At 45.6% G+C, this 14,309-nt stretch overlaps 1 protein-coding gene across 2 annotated transcripts in view; it reads right to left on the bottom strand.

The window, feature by feature from the left end:
• Window positions 1-234: 234 nt before the first annotated feature.
• LOC140408883 (ubiquitin-protein ligase E3A-like) overlaps window positions 235-14,309 on the bottom strand; it is a 63,852-nt gene continuing 49,777 nt past the window's right edge. For both annotated transcript variants that reach the window (XM_072496720.1, XM_072496722.1), the window contains exons 9-10: window positions 13,261-13,404; window positions 235-1,051 (exon numbers count right to left, since the gene is read on the bottom strand). In XM_072496720.1, the coding sequence (XP_072352821.1) occupies window positions 931-1,051; window positions 13,261-13,404 (265 nt within the window). In that variant the 3' untranslated portion in view covers window positions 235-930. The remainder of the gene's footprint in view (window positions 1,052-13,260; window positions 13,405-14,309) is intronic.

The following is a 14,309-nucleotide window of genomic DNA, read 5'->3' as shown; positions in this document are numbered from 1 at the left end:
GCTTAAGGGCATCTCGATCTTAAAATGAAAAAACTAAATCCGTACAGAAAAAAAAGAACAGAGCTAAATTTTTTCAGGTCTCCTGTGGGAGGAAAAGCAAGTGAGTGGACCCGTAATTTAAGCCACGTGGCATTGGCAGTATCCCGCCACTTCCCCCCGCCGCCCCCCCCCCCCCCGCCGCCCCCCCCCCCCCCCCCCCCGCCCCCGCCCCCCCCCCCCCCCCCCACACACACACACACAATTTTATGAGGTGGGCTGCTCGCCTGTGGCATAATTGAAGGTCTCAAGTGGGAACTTAATAGCCGATTAAGGGCCATATCCCACCATTGTTCTGATTCAACAGGTGACAGGGAAGGCTGGTGCTCAACCTGCAGCTCTGCAGGTTTACCCCTTGTGCAAGAGACCCATCCCTAGTTCTGTTTTCCCAAGTTCACTTATTCCCATTCCCAGCCCAACATCCCAACATGCCCCCAACCCAATCACTTGGAACTGTTAGCCTGGTCCCAGTGAGATCTGGACATACCTGAATGTCCATGTCATTCATTGAATGCCACCTTCCTGAACCTATCTGCAGTGCCAGCAGTGGTCACCAATCCTGCTGACACTGTCAGTGTGCAGAATGGCTGGCCAATCGGAGGCCGGCAGCTTTTTGAAGTGGGACCTCCGCTTGGAGACAGACCTCAAATTGATTAAAGGGTTGTTGCCTGAAGAATGATGGCAGGAGGAGCCGACGAATCAGAAAAGGGCTCAGTCCTGACATTGAAGTTGGGGTGTGGGGAGCCCGCCTTCAGCATTTAATCCATCCCATAATGTTTATTATAATGTGGATTTTTATCTCAACATACAACTGGCTAATCTATATTTTAGAAGGAGATTTTGCATCTTCATTTGAGTTTGGTTTACGAGACTACTGGCGTTGCCACAAGTTAATTACAGCATGCCAAAGCCCTTTGAGTATGTGATTGCCTTAAGGAGCCTTTCCTTCAGCTTGTCCTTGCTGGAGTAGTCTGGAAGCAGGAGTACATTGAAGCAAGTATGTGTTGTTGGCAGCCTGTCAGAAAAAAAGCACCATGAACAAAAATTCATTAATTCCAAATTTTTACACATGTATAATTTTAGTATTTAAAAAGCCATATCGTAAAATAAGTCAAATGTTTTCAGTGGAGAATATAAACCCAAGTAAAATATCACTTGTTGCCGTACTCACTCTTTTTCCTTATATCATGATCCAGTTGTTCACAAAAACAACTAAACTATACAAGCACTTTACACAATCTCACAATGTCCCAAAATCGCAATGAATTACTTTTCAGTGCTGCTAGCCCAGTTGGTGGACAGCTGGTTCATGATGCGGAGCGACGCCAGTAATGTGGTTTCAATTCATGTACTGGCTCAGATTATTCATGAAGGCCCCTTGCCCCTCACCCGAGATGTGGTGACCCTCAGGTTAAATCACCAACAGCTCTCAAAAGGGAAGAACAACCTTCTGTCCTCTGGACTGTGACGACATTTTATAGGGAAATAAAGCACCAATGTGAGCACCTCTTAGCCCCACAACAGCAATGAAATATGAAATCTATGACCATATAATCTATTTTAGTGATGGTGGATAAGGGATTAAGGTTTATCAGGATACACATGAAACACAGCCTTGAGGCACACGTCTTGTCCCTCATTGTACCTCCTGGACAAGAGCAGCAAAACAATATTACTTTAGAAATCAACCATCCACTTGTAAATGGAAGACTGCACATTCCTTGAAACAAGGCTAGACAAAAATCCAATGTTGCATTGAAATAGAAATATGCATTACTTTATACCTTATTTACGTAAATGATTTCCATTCTGAGTCTTTATTAAACAGGAGAAACCTCCAGCTAATCATTTGCAAGTGAAATTCCATCAGTGATGTTGAATCACGCACTACATACAGGCAGTGGTGGGCAACCGTGTGTGTTCCCTGCAGGGGCTGGATTAGTTCAGTGGGCTAGACAGCTGGTTTGTGATGCAGAACAAGGCCAGCAGCACGGGTTCAATTCCCGTACCAGCTGAGAATTCTGAATTCTCCCTCCGTGTACCTGAACAGGCGCCGGAATATGGTGACTAGGGGCTTTTCACAGTAACTTCATTGCAGTGCTAATGTAAGCCTTCTTGTGACAATAAAAAGATTATTATTATTTAGCCAGGACACTCCGCTTAGTGAATCATTAAGCATTTACAATGTAACACCTAAAATAGCGGCATCTACCCAAATACAAATAATAGGTGCGAAAAGAACAGTAAAATAGGTGACAACAACCACAAGCCATTCCGGGGTAAAGAAAACTGCCTGGAATGTTAAAAAATAAAATAAAAGCTCCAGTCCCAGCTAAAGGCTGCTATCTTTAGGAGAAAAAAGGCAACCCATGCAACCGATATTTACAACAGCAGGACTAATATAATAACTTCCCTCAGTGGAGAATTAAATACACATGCATCATTGAAATGGAAAATTGGGTTTTCAGGGTGCGGCGATGACCAGCTGAGTCGCACGTTTCGGCAGCTCCCGGTGGAACTGACTTTTGGGCTCTTAATAAGAGCCCCAACGGCAATTTTAACGGCTAAAAGTACTGTGCGGTGAACCAGAAGGGAATCCCCCCTGGATACGGATGAAAAAAGGAGAGGAAGGTGGCCGGATTGCGGTGGATCCTTTAGAGCAGCGGCAAGGAAGGCAAGCAAAAACCAAGATGGCGTCGGAAGGTGGCAGTTTAATATGGGGCCCTGAACAACACGAGTTTTTGAAACGCTGCGTGGAAGAACTCAAAAAGGAAATGAAGGAGGAGCTGTTGGCCCCGATATTACAGGCGATCGAAGGGCTAAAGGAGGAGCAAAAGACCCAGGAGCGGGAGCTTCGGGTCGTGAAGGCAAAGGCTGCCGAGAATGAGGACGACATACAGGGCCTGGTGGTGAAGACGGAGATGCACGAGGCACACCATAAACGATGTGTGGAAAGGCTGGAGGTGCTGGAGAACAACGCGAGGAGGAACAACCTAAGGATTCTTGGTCTTCCTGAAGGTGCGGAGGGAGCAGACGTCGGGGCATATGTGAGCACGATGCTGCACTCGTTAATGGGAGCGGAGGCCCCGGCGGGTCCGCTGGAGGTGGAGGGAGCATACCGAGTGATGGCGCGAGGACCGAGAGCAGGAGAAATTCCTAGAGCCATAGTGGTGAGATTCCTCCGTTTTAAGGACAGAGAGATGGTCCTTAGATGGGCAAAGAAAACTCGGAGCACTAAGTGGGAGAACGCGGTGATCCGCGTATACCAAGACTGGAGTGCGGAGGTGGCGAGAAGGAGGGCGAGCTTTAATCGGGCCAAGGCGGTGCTTCACAAAAAGAAGATAAAATTCGGAATGCTGCAACCGGCAAGACTGTGGGTCACATATCAAGGGAGGCACCACTACTTCGAGACGGCGGATGAGGCGTGGACTTTTATCGTGGAAGAAAAATTGGAATGAGCGGGTTATTAAAAAAAAAGAACGTTTGAAACAAAGTGGTGGGGCGAGTATGGGGGGCGAAGAGGGGGGTAAAAAGGGGGGGAAAGAGGAGTTTTATGTTATTAATCCTGCGATGTGGTAACTTTTCCCTCTTCCACAGGTGGTGGTGGGGGGAGGAAAGGAGATGGGGCGTTGGCCATTGGGGGCGGGGCCAAGGGCGGGCTTGGTTCCTGCGCTACGATAATCATGGCGGGAATAGGGAAGCAGGAAGGAGGGGGCGTCGCACGGTGCGAGCCGAGGTCACGGGGGGAAGCCGAGGTCGGCCAGAGTTTGCTGACTTCTGGGAGCAACATGGGGGGTGTAACTACGCTAGTGGGGGATCTAGCGGGGGGGGGGGGGGGGGGGGGAAAGAGGGGGGAGTTACTGGGTTGCTGCTGCTGGGGAGAGGGGGGAGCCGGAATGGGGTGGGGTGGGCACCGCCTGGGGGGGGACACAGCTGCGTGGGAACCGGGTGAGGAGCTGGAAAAAGGGGATGGCTAATCGACAAGGGGGGGGGGTAAAAAGCCCCCCAACCCGGCTGATCACGTGGAACGTGAGATGGCTGAACGGGCCGATAAAGAGGGCACGGGTACTCGCACACCTTAAGAAACTAAAGGCAGACGTGGTTATGTTACAGGAAACGCACTTGAAACTGATAGACCAGGTGAGACTACGCAAAGGTTGGGTGGGGCAGGTGTTCCATTCGGGGCTAGATGCGAAAAACAGGGGGGTGGCTATATTAGTGGGGAAGCGGGTAATGTTTGAGGCAAAGACTATAGTGGCGGATAGCGGGGGCAGATACGTGATGGTGAGTGGCAAACTACAGGGGGAGACGGTGGTTTTGGTAAACATATATGCCCCGAACTGGGATGAAGCCAATTTTATGAGGCGTATGCTAGGATGCATCCCGGACCTAGAGGTGGGAAAGTTGGTAATCGGGGGAGATTTCAATACGGTGTTGGAACCAGGGCTGGACAGGTCGAGGTCCAGGACTGGAAGGAGGCCGGCAGCAGCCAAGGTGCTTAAAGATTTTATGGAGCAGATGGGAGGAGTAGACCCGTGGAGATTTAGCAGACCTCGGAGTAAGGAGTTCTCGTTTTTCTCCTATGTCCACAAAGTCTATTCGCGAATAGACTTTTTTGTTTTGGGAAGGGCGTTGATCCCGAAGGTGAGGGGAACGGAGTATACGGCTATAGCCATTTCGGATCACGCTCCACATTGGGTGGACTTGGAGATAGGGGAGGAAACAGAAGGGCGCCCACCCTGGAGAATGGACATGGGACTAATGGCAGATGAGGGTGTGTGTCTAAGGGTGAGGGGGTGCATTGAAAAGTACTTGGAACTCAATGATAATGGGGAGGTCCAGGTGGGAGTGGTCTGGGAGGCGCTGAAGGCAGTGGTTAGAGGGGAGCTGATATCAATAAGGGCACATAAAGGAAAGCAGGAGAGTAGGGAACGGGGGCGGTTGCTGCAAGAACTTCTGAGGGTGGACAGACAATATGCGGAGGCACCGGAGGAGGGACTGTACAGGGAAAGGCAAAGGCTACACGTAGAATTTGACTTGCTGACAACGGGTACTGCAGAGGCACAGTGGAGGAAGGCACAGGGTGTACAGTACGAATATGGGGAGAAGGCGAGCAGGTTGCTGGCCCACCAATTGAGGAAAAGGGGAGCAGCGAGGGAAATAGGGGGAGTGAGGGATGAGGAAGGAGAGATGGAGCGGGGAGCGGAGAGAGTGAATGGAGTGTTCAAGGCATTTTATAAAAAATTATACGAAGCTCAACCCCCGGATGGGAGGGAGAGAATGATGGGCTTTCTGGACCGGCTGGAATTTCCCAAGGTGGAGGAGCAGGAAAGGGTGGGACTGGGAGCACAGATTGAAATAGAGGAAGTAGTGAAAGAATTAGGAGCATGCAGGCGGGGAAGGCTCCGGGACCGGATGGATTCCCAGTTGAATTTTACAGGAAATATGTGGACTTGCTCGCCCCGCTACTGATGAGGACCTTTAATGAGGCAAAGGAAAGGGGACAGCTGCCCCCGACTATGTCTGAGGCAACGATATCGCTTCTCCTAAAGAAGGAAAAGGACCCGCTGCAATGCGGGTCCTATAGACCTATTTCCCTCCTAAATGTAGACGCTAAGATTCTGGCCAAGGTAATGGCAATGAGGATAGAGGATTGTGTCCCGAGGGTGGTCCATGAGGACCAAACTGGGTTTGTGAAGGGGAGACAGCTGAATATGAATATACGGAGGCTGCTAGGGGTAATGATGATGCCCCCACCAGGGGGGGAAGCGGAGATAGTGGTGGCGATGGATGCCGAGAAAGCATTTGATAGAGTGGAGTGGGATTATCTGTGGGAGGTGCTGAGGAGATTTGGTTTTGGAGATGAGTATGTTGGATGGGTGCAGCTGTTGTATAGGGCCCCAGTGGCGAGTGTGGTCACGAATGGACGGGGATCTGCATACTTTCGGCTCCATAGAGGGACGAGGCAGGGATGCCCTCTGTCCCCATTATTGTTTGCACTGGCGGTTGAGCCCCTGGCAATAGCATTGAGGGGTTCCAAGAAGTGGAGGGAGTACTTAGAGGAGGAGAAGAACACCGGGTATCTCTGTATGCGGATGATTTGTTGTTATATGTAGCGGACCTGGCGGAGGGGATGCCAGAGATAATGCGGACACTTCGGGAGTTTGGAGAATTCTCAGGATATAAACTGAACATGGGAAAAAGTGAGTTGTTTGTGGTGCATCCAGGGGAGCAGAGCAGAGAAATAGAGGACTTTCCGCTGAGGAAGGTAACAAGGGACTTTCGTTACTTGGGGATCCAGATAGCCAAGAATTGGGGTACATTGCATAGGTTAAATTTAACGCGATTGGTGGAACAAATGGAGGAGGACTTCAAGAGATGGGACATGGTATCCCTGTCACTGGCAGGGAGGGTGCAGGCGGTTAAAATGGTAGTCCTCCCGAGATTCCTCTTTGTGTTTCAGTGCCTCCCGGTGGTGATCACGAAGGCTTTTTTCAAAAGGATTGAAAAGTGTATCATGAGTTTTGTGTGGGCCGGGAAGACCCCGAGAGTGAGGAAGGGATTCTTACAGCGTAGTAGGGATAGGGGGGGGGCTGGCACTACCGAGCCTAAGTGAGTACTACTGGGCCGCCAATATCTCAATGGTGAGTAAGTGGATGGGAGAAGAGGAGGGAGCGGCGTGGAAGAGATTGGAGAGGGCGTCCTGTAGGGGGACTAGCCTACAAGCTATGGTGACGGCCCCATTGCCGTTCTCACCGAAGAAATACACCTCAAGCCCGGTGGTGGTGGCGACTTTGAAAATGTGGGGATAGTGGAGACGGCATAGGGGAAAGACGGGAGCCTTGCTGGGGTCCCCGATAAGAAATAACCATAGGTTTGCCCCGGGGAGAATGGATGGGGGATTTGGAATATGGCAAAGAGCAGGAGTAACGCAACTGAAAGATCTGTTTGTGGATGGGAAGTTCGCAAGTCTGGGAGCGCTGACCGAGAAATATGGGTTGCCCCAAGGGAATGCATTCCGGTATATGCAACTGAGGGCTTTTGCGAGGCAACAGGTGAGGGAATTCCCGCAGCTCCCGACGCATGAGGTGCAGGACAGAGTAATCTCAAAGACATGGGTGGGGGACGGTAAGGTGTCAGATATATATAGGGAAATGAGGGACGAGGGGGAGATTATGGTAGATGAGCTGAAAGGGAAATGGGAAGAAGAGCTGGGGGAGGAGATTGAGGAGGGGCTGTGGGCGGATGCCCTAAGTAGGGTAAACTCATCGTCCTCGTGTGCCAGGCTAAGCCTGATTCAATTTAAGGTGTTACACAGGGCGCATATGACTGGAGCACGGCTCAGTAAACTTTTTGGGGTAGAGGATAGGTGTGCGAGATGCTCGAGAAGCCCAGTGAATCACACCCACATGTTCTGGTCATGTCCGGCACGACAGGGGTTCTGGGTGGGGGTGACAAAGGTGCTTTCGAAAGTAGTGGGGGTCCAGGTCGAACCAAGCTGGGGGTTGGCTATATTTGGGGTTGCACAAGAGCCGGGAGTGCAGGAGGCGAGAGAGGCCGATGTTTTGGCCTTTGCGTCCCTAGTAGCCCGGCGCAGGATACTGTTGATGTGGAAGGAAACCAAGCCCCCGGGGGTGGAGACCTGGATAAATGACATGGCAGGGTTTATAAAGCTGGAACGGATTAAATTCGTCCTAAGGGGATCGGCTCAAGGGTTCACCAGGCGGTGGCAACCGTTCGTCGAATACCTCACAGAGAGATAGAGGGAATGGAAAAGAAGAAGACAGCAGCAGCAGCCCGGGGGGGGGGGGGGGGGGGGGAGAGGAAGGGGGGGGGGGGGGGAGAGGAAGGGGGGGGGGGGAGGAACCAGAAGGAATCTCAGGGTTGTTAATATATATGTATAATATGTATAGGTCATTGCTATAAATAATTGTATATTGGACTGTTAAATCATATTTTTGGAGAGTGTTTATCTGAGACAAGGCAGTTGCCATTTAGTTTTAGTTTTTGTTATATATTTATTGTTTATAAAACAGGTCATTGTTATTTATACTGTTATATTATTGTGTAAAGGATACACAATGTACTGTGATGGTTGACCAAACATTTTCAATAAAATATTTTTTTTTAAAAAAAGAAATGGAAACTTGGGCAGTTTGAAACAAAATCAAAATTAGTAGCAAGGTATGAATTTACATTCCTCTTGTCACATTTCCACATAAATCATCAAATATGCTATAGTGCCAAAAGAATAGACAGCACAATTTGCAAATTGGATACAAGACAAGTCTGAGTGAAAGAAAGAAGTTCATTTTTTTTTGTTCTGTGCACTGCTTTTTTTTGTACAATTTAAAATAAAACTACCTACTTCCGCAGTAGCACATGAGTCCAGTATAACTTTTGTAGAATGTAAAGCAATGCCCTAGAGTGTTAAACAGCAGCACCTCTAATCATTAGAATAGGCATGACATCATCAACTGCCTCACTGCTCTATGATTGGTTAGAAAATATGGGAGGATTGGTTTTATTAAATCTTATTTCAATTCAGCGAATTTAATTCAGAAACGAATCAGCAACCAATAGAGGCAAGAATTTATAACTGGCTGGATGTACAATACACAAAGAAATTTTTTTTGAAATGCAAATGAAATACTTCATTGGCATGGAGGAGATTAAGATTTCATGATCTAACCATGCACTGAAAGATAAATGATTTAAGAGCTACTGAATACACCGTGAAATGACATGGCTGTGAACTTGTCCCTACATTCCACTGTCTCTTCCTCCCAGTCACCCTGCCCAAATTTAAACATTTGCAAGTCCATCCGATTCCCCGAAAGAAAACTGAAGTTTGAAACAGACACATTTTATAAGTAGCCATTTAGAGTTAGCTGCTGTTCAAGTATTTTTTCCTCCTCCTCCCAGATGTGCCTAGCTGGAGAGGTGACGTCAGGCTGGGGATGTGGATTAAATGAACAAAGGGATTAGTGCCCCATACAGCTCCTAACCCACAAATTATCTGGATTCAGAAGTACAGTGCAGTTTTACCAGATTCACAGGCAATGTTAGGCCAGGGTGTGGTGAGCTGAATTTTGTTTCCAAATCATTAAAAATATAGCAAATGAAATTCGATATGATAACAGTGCAAGATAAAATAGGAAATACATTGATACAATCCAGTACGTGAGCATGCTGAGTTGGAACATTCGGCAGGGGTTAAGGTATTATCTCCGAGGTGAATACGATAGGCTATAGGACAATGGCTGATGGATAGCATGGGCTGAACAGGTTCCATCTGTGCTGTATATTTCTATGAGTCTATGAATGGAGAATATCACAACAGAGCCTGAACCTGCTCTGATGGGTTTGAGGAGATATAAGTTATGGATAAATATAAAACAGTCCACACCCCAGTAAGTTAGAGAATTTGGTACGTTTGTGTTGCTGCTTTTCCAAACCCGTTTGTGGGATTTGGGTATTGCTGGTATTTATTGCTTATCCCTAATTGTTTTTTTAATTCTGCATTCAACCAGCTGTTCTGATTCATCAACAATTACAAAGCTTGGCACAACATCGAGGGCCGAAGGGCCTGTTCTGTGCTGTACTGTTCTATGTTCTATGAATGTTAAATGAGCTAAGGGAAAAGCTGAGAGATGTGGGAATATGGTGAAAAATTTAAATTAAGGACATCCTTATTTTTAAAATGCCGAATGTTAATGTTAATTTTAAATCTGAGATAGATAAGATTTTTCTTCAGCAAAAATATTAAGGGATATGGGGCCAAAGGCAGGTATATAAAGTTAGGTCACAGATCAGCTATGATTCTCATTAAATGCCAGGACAGCCTCGAGAGGCTGAGTGGCCTACTCCTGTTCCTATGTACAGAAAACCAGGTCTACCAAATATTCAGGGATCGGCTTGCAGAATTACTTAGCCTCATCCTTGCATAGTGCCATGGTCAATTCTGGAGCCCTGCCGGCAGAATGTGATTTCAGTTCATTTCCTTTGTTGAGATTCTTAGTTCAAAGACATCCCAAGGTCCTTTTCCATTGAGAAAGGTATGCAGTGATGCTGAGATGTGGTACATACTGACAACCTGCTAAGGATAAGCTCACCGTTGTCAACGCAGATTATCTGGAAGATCCCAACCAAATTTGGGGCAGTGTGGGGAATATGGTGGGGGTGGGATGCAGGGTGAAAAGTTATTATCCACTAAAAACCTCTCTGGGATCCTTCTCTCCTTGTGTTGCAGGGACTAATGTTTGGGAACAGGTAGGATGTTATCAGTTCACCAGGACCTGAAGTGCTAGTGGCATAGGGTTGCCAACTCTATCTGGAGGCAATCCTGAAGGTTTTATCAAGGACGTTCTGCCTATGCAACATTGGGACACCCAATTTCTACAACTGCGTTTTAAGCTTACCTGATAAAGATCGAGGTCCCTGTTGTTGAGAATATTTTTTTTGCTGCAGCTGTTCTGAGAAGTTTCAAGAACCAGAATGCCACCTGAGAACAGGTGAAGCGAGAAATCCAAGGGTGGGAAAAAAAAGAGGTACAATTCTTTCCATCTCTCCCACCAAGCCGCACTATCCTCATTCCCAATTCCCTGTTCACAACTCGGCAGCCCCTCCATCCCAGCCTTCTTCCTCCCCCTTGAAATCAGGGCCCTATTCTTAACTCCCAGCCTAACCAGCAGTTCCAGTTTTTGTGCAAAGGCGATCTCTTTACTCAGCATCTATAGTGGCAATGAAGCTTCTCTGTCTGTGTGACAGCTATTCAAACAGTCAATCCCAGAGATTGAGCATTTTGTTTTTTGTCACATGGGAAAGCGGTGGCACAGTGGCATTGTCACTGGACTAGTAATCCAGAGACCATGGTAATGCACTGGGGTCCTGGATTTGAATCCCATGACAGCAGGAGTCTAAATCCACAGTGTATCAAACTATATTACCAAAATAAATGGCATGCAAGTCTGAGGCTACCTTTAAACGCTATTTACACATTATTATACACTACTGCAGTAAAATGATTCCCCTTTGCTACGTTAAAGGTTATGTAAAGAGGGTGAGGGTTAATGTTGGATCAAATTTATCTGTAGGTCAAAATTTGGTGGATTGAGACATGAACTGCAGACTTTAGATCACATTATAAATATAATGCGCAGCTCAGATTCCAAAACGCAGAGTACTGGAGAGCAAGGTCAGCACTGTACCAGGGAGAAGTAAATTAGAATCCATGGAAAATCCTTGCAAATTGACTGTCTCTCCTGGGCTAATGATGGGTCAAATGGCCTACTCCTGCTCCTATGTCTTATGGACTAAAGCTGGGTCTGGAGCACAGTGCAGTTCTGGTCATAAGCATATGATGCAACTGGCAAAAGTTCTCTCTTACTGTAGAGAGTAATTTCACATGAACATCCATACCTATGTTTCCCAAATGTAGGCTCTACTTTACTTGCCAAAGTATGAGTATTTCCGCATTATGTTTGACGTTGGAAGCATTCTTACCAATGCTTACCAATGTCAAACAATTCAGTTACATTCTACAGGGAAACCACAACAGTTCAGTCCTCAAATCAAATGGTCTACAGCCTGGTTAACTATGAGTCCCATTAACCAATTTCCTCATCTCCTGAAAGTAATGATATATACTGGTCTATGGCTTCACTTGGCACAGGCAGCTCTTTACTTGTCTCATCATCATGCCAGCTTAGCCATATGACATATTGATAATCTAATGTTTGCTTGGATAATCTTGCAGAGTTTCACTTTTGAAAATAGGCAACGTTTTCTTTTCGCAAACAAGGATATCAGCACAAGCTGTAATTTAGTCTTGGGTATAATTGATGACAGAGCAAAGATAATTTCCTGCTATTGACAGTAAAGTAGAAAAAAAACTTGAAGAAATTATTTTTCTAACTCTGGATTTCAATTCTGGATATATCAATTCAAAGAAAGTGAACCAAGGCTGAGAGCGTGTGTTTGTAACTGATGGCAAGTAAACAGTCTTTGAAAGCACTGACATCATTGTCTCAGAAAAGAATAACAAGTGCATTAAAAACTAAGTTACAGCATTTCAGCATTCGTTAGTACAGAACATTCTGTATTGCCGAAGTGCTATTTGTATACTTCAGCATTTGTTAGTAGGATGCTCTGGAGATTTTAAATGCATTCCATCAAATCTGATTAGTAAAGATAGTGATGTGATGGATGGAGTTTGTTCAGATTAATAGGACCCACCCTCAACTCCAATCAATAATAACATTTAAAGATTACAATTACCTGGAAGAAAATGTCTCAGATTGCACAAATTAAATCACATCAGTGCAAAATGTGCTCTAAGAATGGTGTTCCTGAACACCTGGAGTTGGTTGTATTGATTTTCAACTAGTTCTCGACAACTACTGTATTTGAAATTGCATTAATAACATTTTAAATTGTGTCATTCAATTGAGAATGTAACAAAACAAATGTTACAGTAACAAGGAGTCTGTTTTGCTTTCTAACTTTTTTTAAAGTTACAAATAAAGTATTAAACTCCTTTGCTAATCAGAGGAGTTAGAATTGTAACTTGAACCACCTGCCAAGTTTTTTAAGCTAGGCCACTAAATAGTAGAAGACTTGACTTATCGAAATATCCAGTCACCTCAGTGCACGTTTGGTCAATACAGGATATTAATCGATGAAGAAGAGAAGGTCTAGAGCTCAAAGAGCCTTGCACATAACATAGAGTCTCGTATATGTGCAGAACTAAGGATGTGGGACATCTTTGTTTAGCCCAAACATATTGTGCATTTGTGCTTAGCAGAAACTTATTTTCCAAAATGTGGAACTCGTTACCACATGGAATAGTTGAGGTGAAACGCTTAGGTTAGAATCATAGAATTTACAGTGCAGAAGGAGGCCATTCGGCCCATCGAGTCTGCACCGGCTCTTGGAAAGAGCACCCTACCCAAGGGAAAACTAGGTACGTCCTTGAGGGTGAAAGGAACATATGCCGATAGGGAAGTGAAAAAGCATGGGAGGAGGTTCACATGGACCTAAACATCAGCATAGATCAGTCAGCCTGTTTCAGATTGAGTATAACTCTATGCAAGCATCCAGTTGAAAATATATGCATCACTCCAACTAAGTTACTTGCATTGTTTATTTTCATATATAGTGTTCAATAACAAGCAGTTATAAATGAAGGAACCATCACATAAAAAATATTAGCCTAAAACATACCTGTCTGAATCTGGTCCGTTCTTGGTAATGATCAACTTAATTTTGCCAAGGCCGCCAACAGGAGCCCGGTCGGAGCCTGTGGTGAACTGCAGAAACTGACGCTTCTGTTCTTCTTGGAGACTGTGGGTTATCCCCCAGAAATCTCTAGAAAGGAGGGAAGGAGATTAAACCAAATTGTAATATTAAATTGGTATTAGGTCATTTTAATCAAAGTTTTGTGCGGTCCAAGCTTGAGGATACTTTGTGTGCTAATTGTCAGGGTTCAACTTACTTTTGCTATACTTTCTGTATTAATTTGAGCTGGATTAATATGGGGTAAAATTAAAGAAAATACTCGATCCATATTTCATGCACATCCATGTTTTGACCAATTGAAATGTTAATTCTATCTTTCACAACGATTTTATTAAAAAGAGTCATTTAAAAAGAAAAGTAAAATAAAGTACTGCTAGTCCACTTTGATTCAAAATCAAGGTTTAGTTTAGAAACAGGTGAATTTTCTAGGGAGCACATTATCTAACCTCCTTCCTATTTTGCAAATGCAAGACAAAAAAGGAGTCCGGTCTCCAGGGATCAGTGGAGACTGGGTCATTGAATATATTCAAGGCTGAGTTAGCTAAATTTTTGATTGACAAGGGAGCCGAGGGTTATCTGGGGAACTCAGTGATGTGGAGTTAAGCCCACAATTATACCCAAGCCCACATGAAGCATGCTTGAGGGGCCAAATGGCCTACTCCTGCTCCTACTTGTGCATTGAGATGCTACCACAGCAACAGATTACTTCTCACTTGAAGCAATATTCTTCCTTTTAAAACAGTCCGACTGAACTCTACTGAAAATAACAAACACCAGAATCTAATCCGGAGAAGCATTACTGCACCATGTTGTGTAAATTACGTGAAAAAATTAAATGAGACTCATATTTGACATTGTAGATTATATATAGGTAAAGGTAAATGCGCTATAGTCCCAGCTGACCATAGGCTGCTTTCCCCTTTGAAGGGAGAGCTGACTGGTGGCTGTTTAATCGGAGGATCACCACATCTCAG

The sequence above is a fragment of the Scyliorhinus torazame genome, chromosome 3 (genome assembly GCF_047496885.1).
Source record: "Scyliorhinus torazame isolate Kashiwa2021f chromosome 3, sScyTor2.1, whole genome shotgun sequence".
Taxonomy (NCBI): domain Eukaryota; kingdom Metazoa; phylum Chordata; class Chondrichthyes; order Carcharhiniformes; family Scyliorhinidae; genus Scyliorhinus; species Scyliorhinus torazame.
Note: the sequence above shows the minus strand (reverse complement) of the source record. Positions and strands in the feature narration are given on the sequence as shown.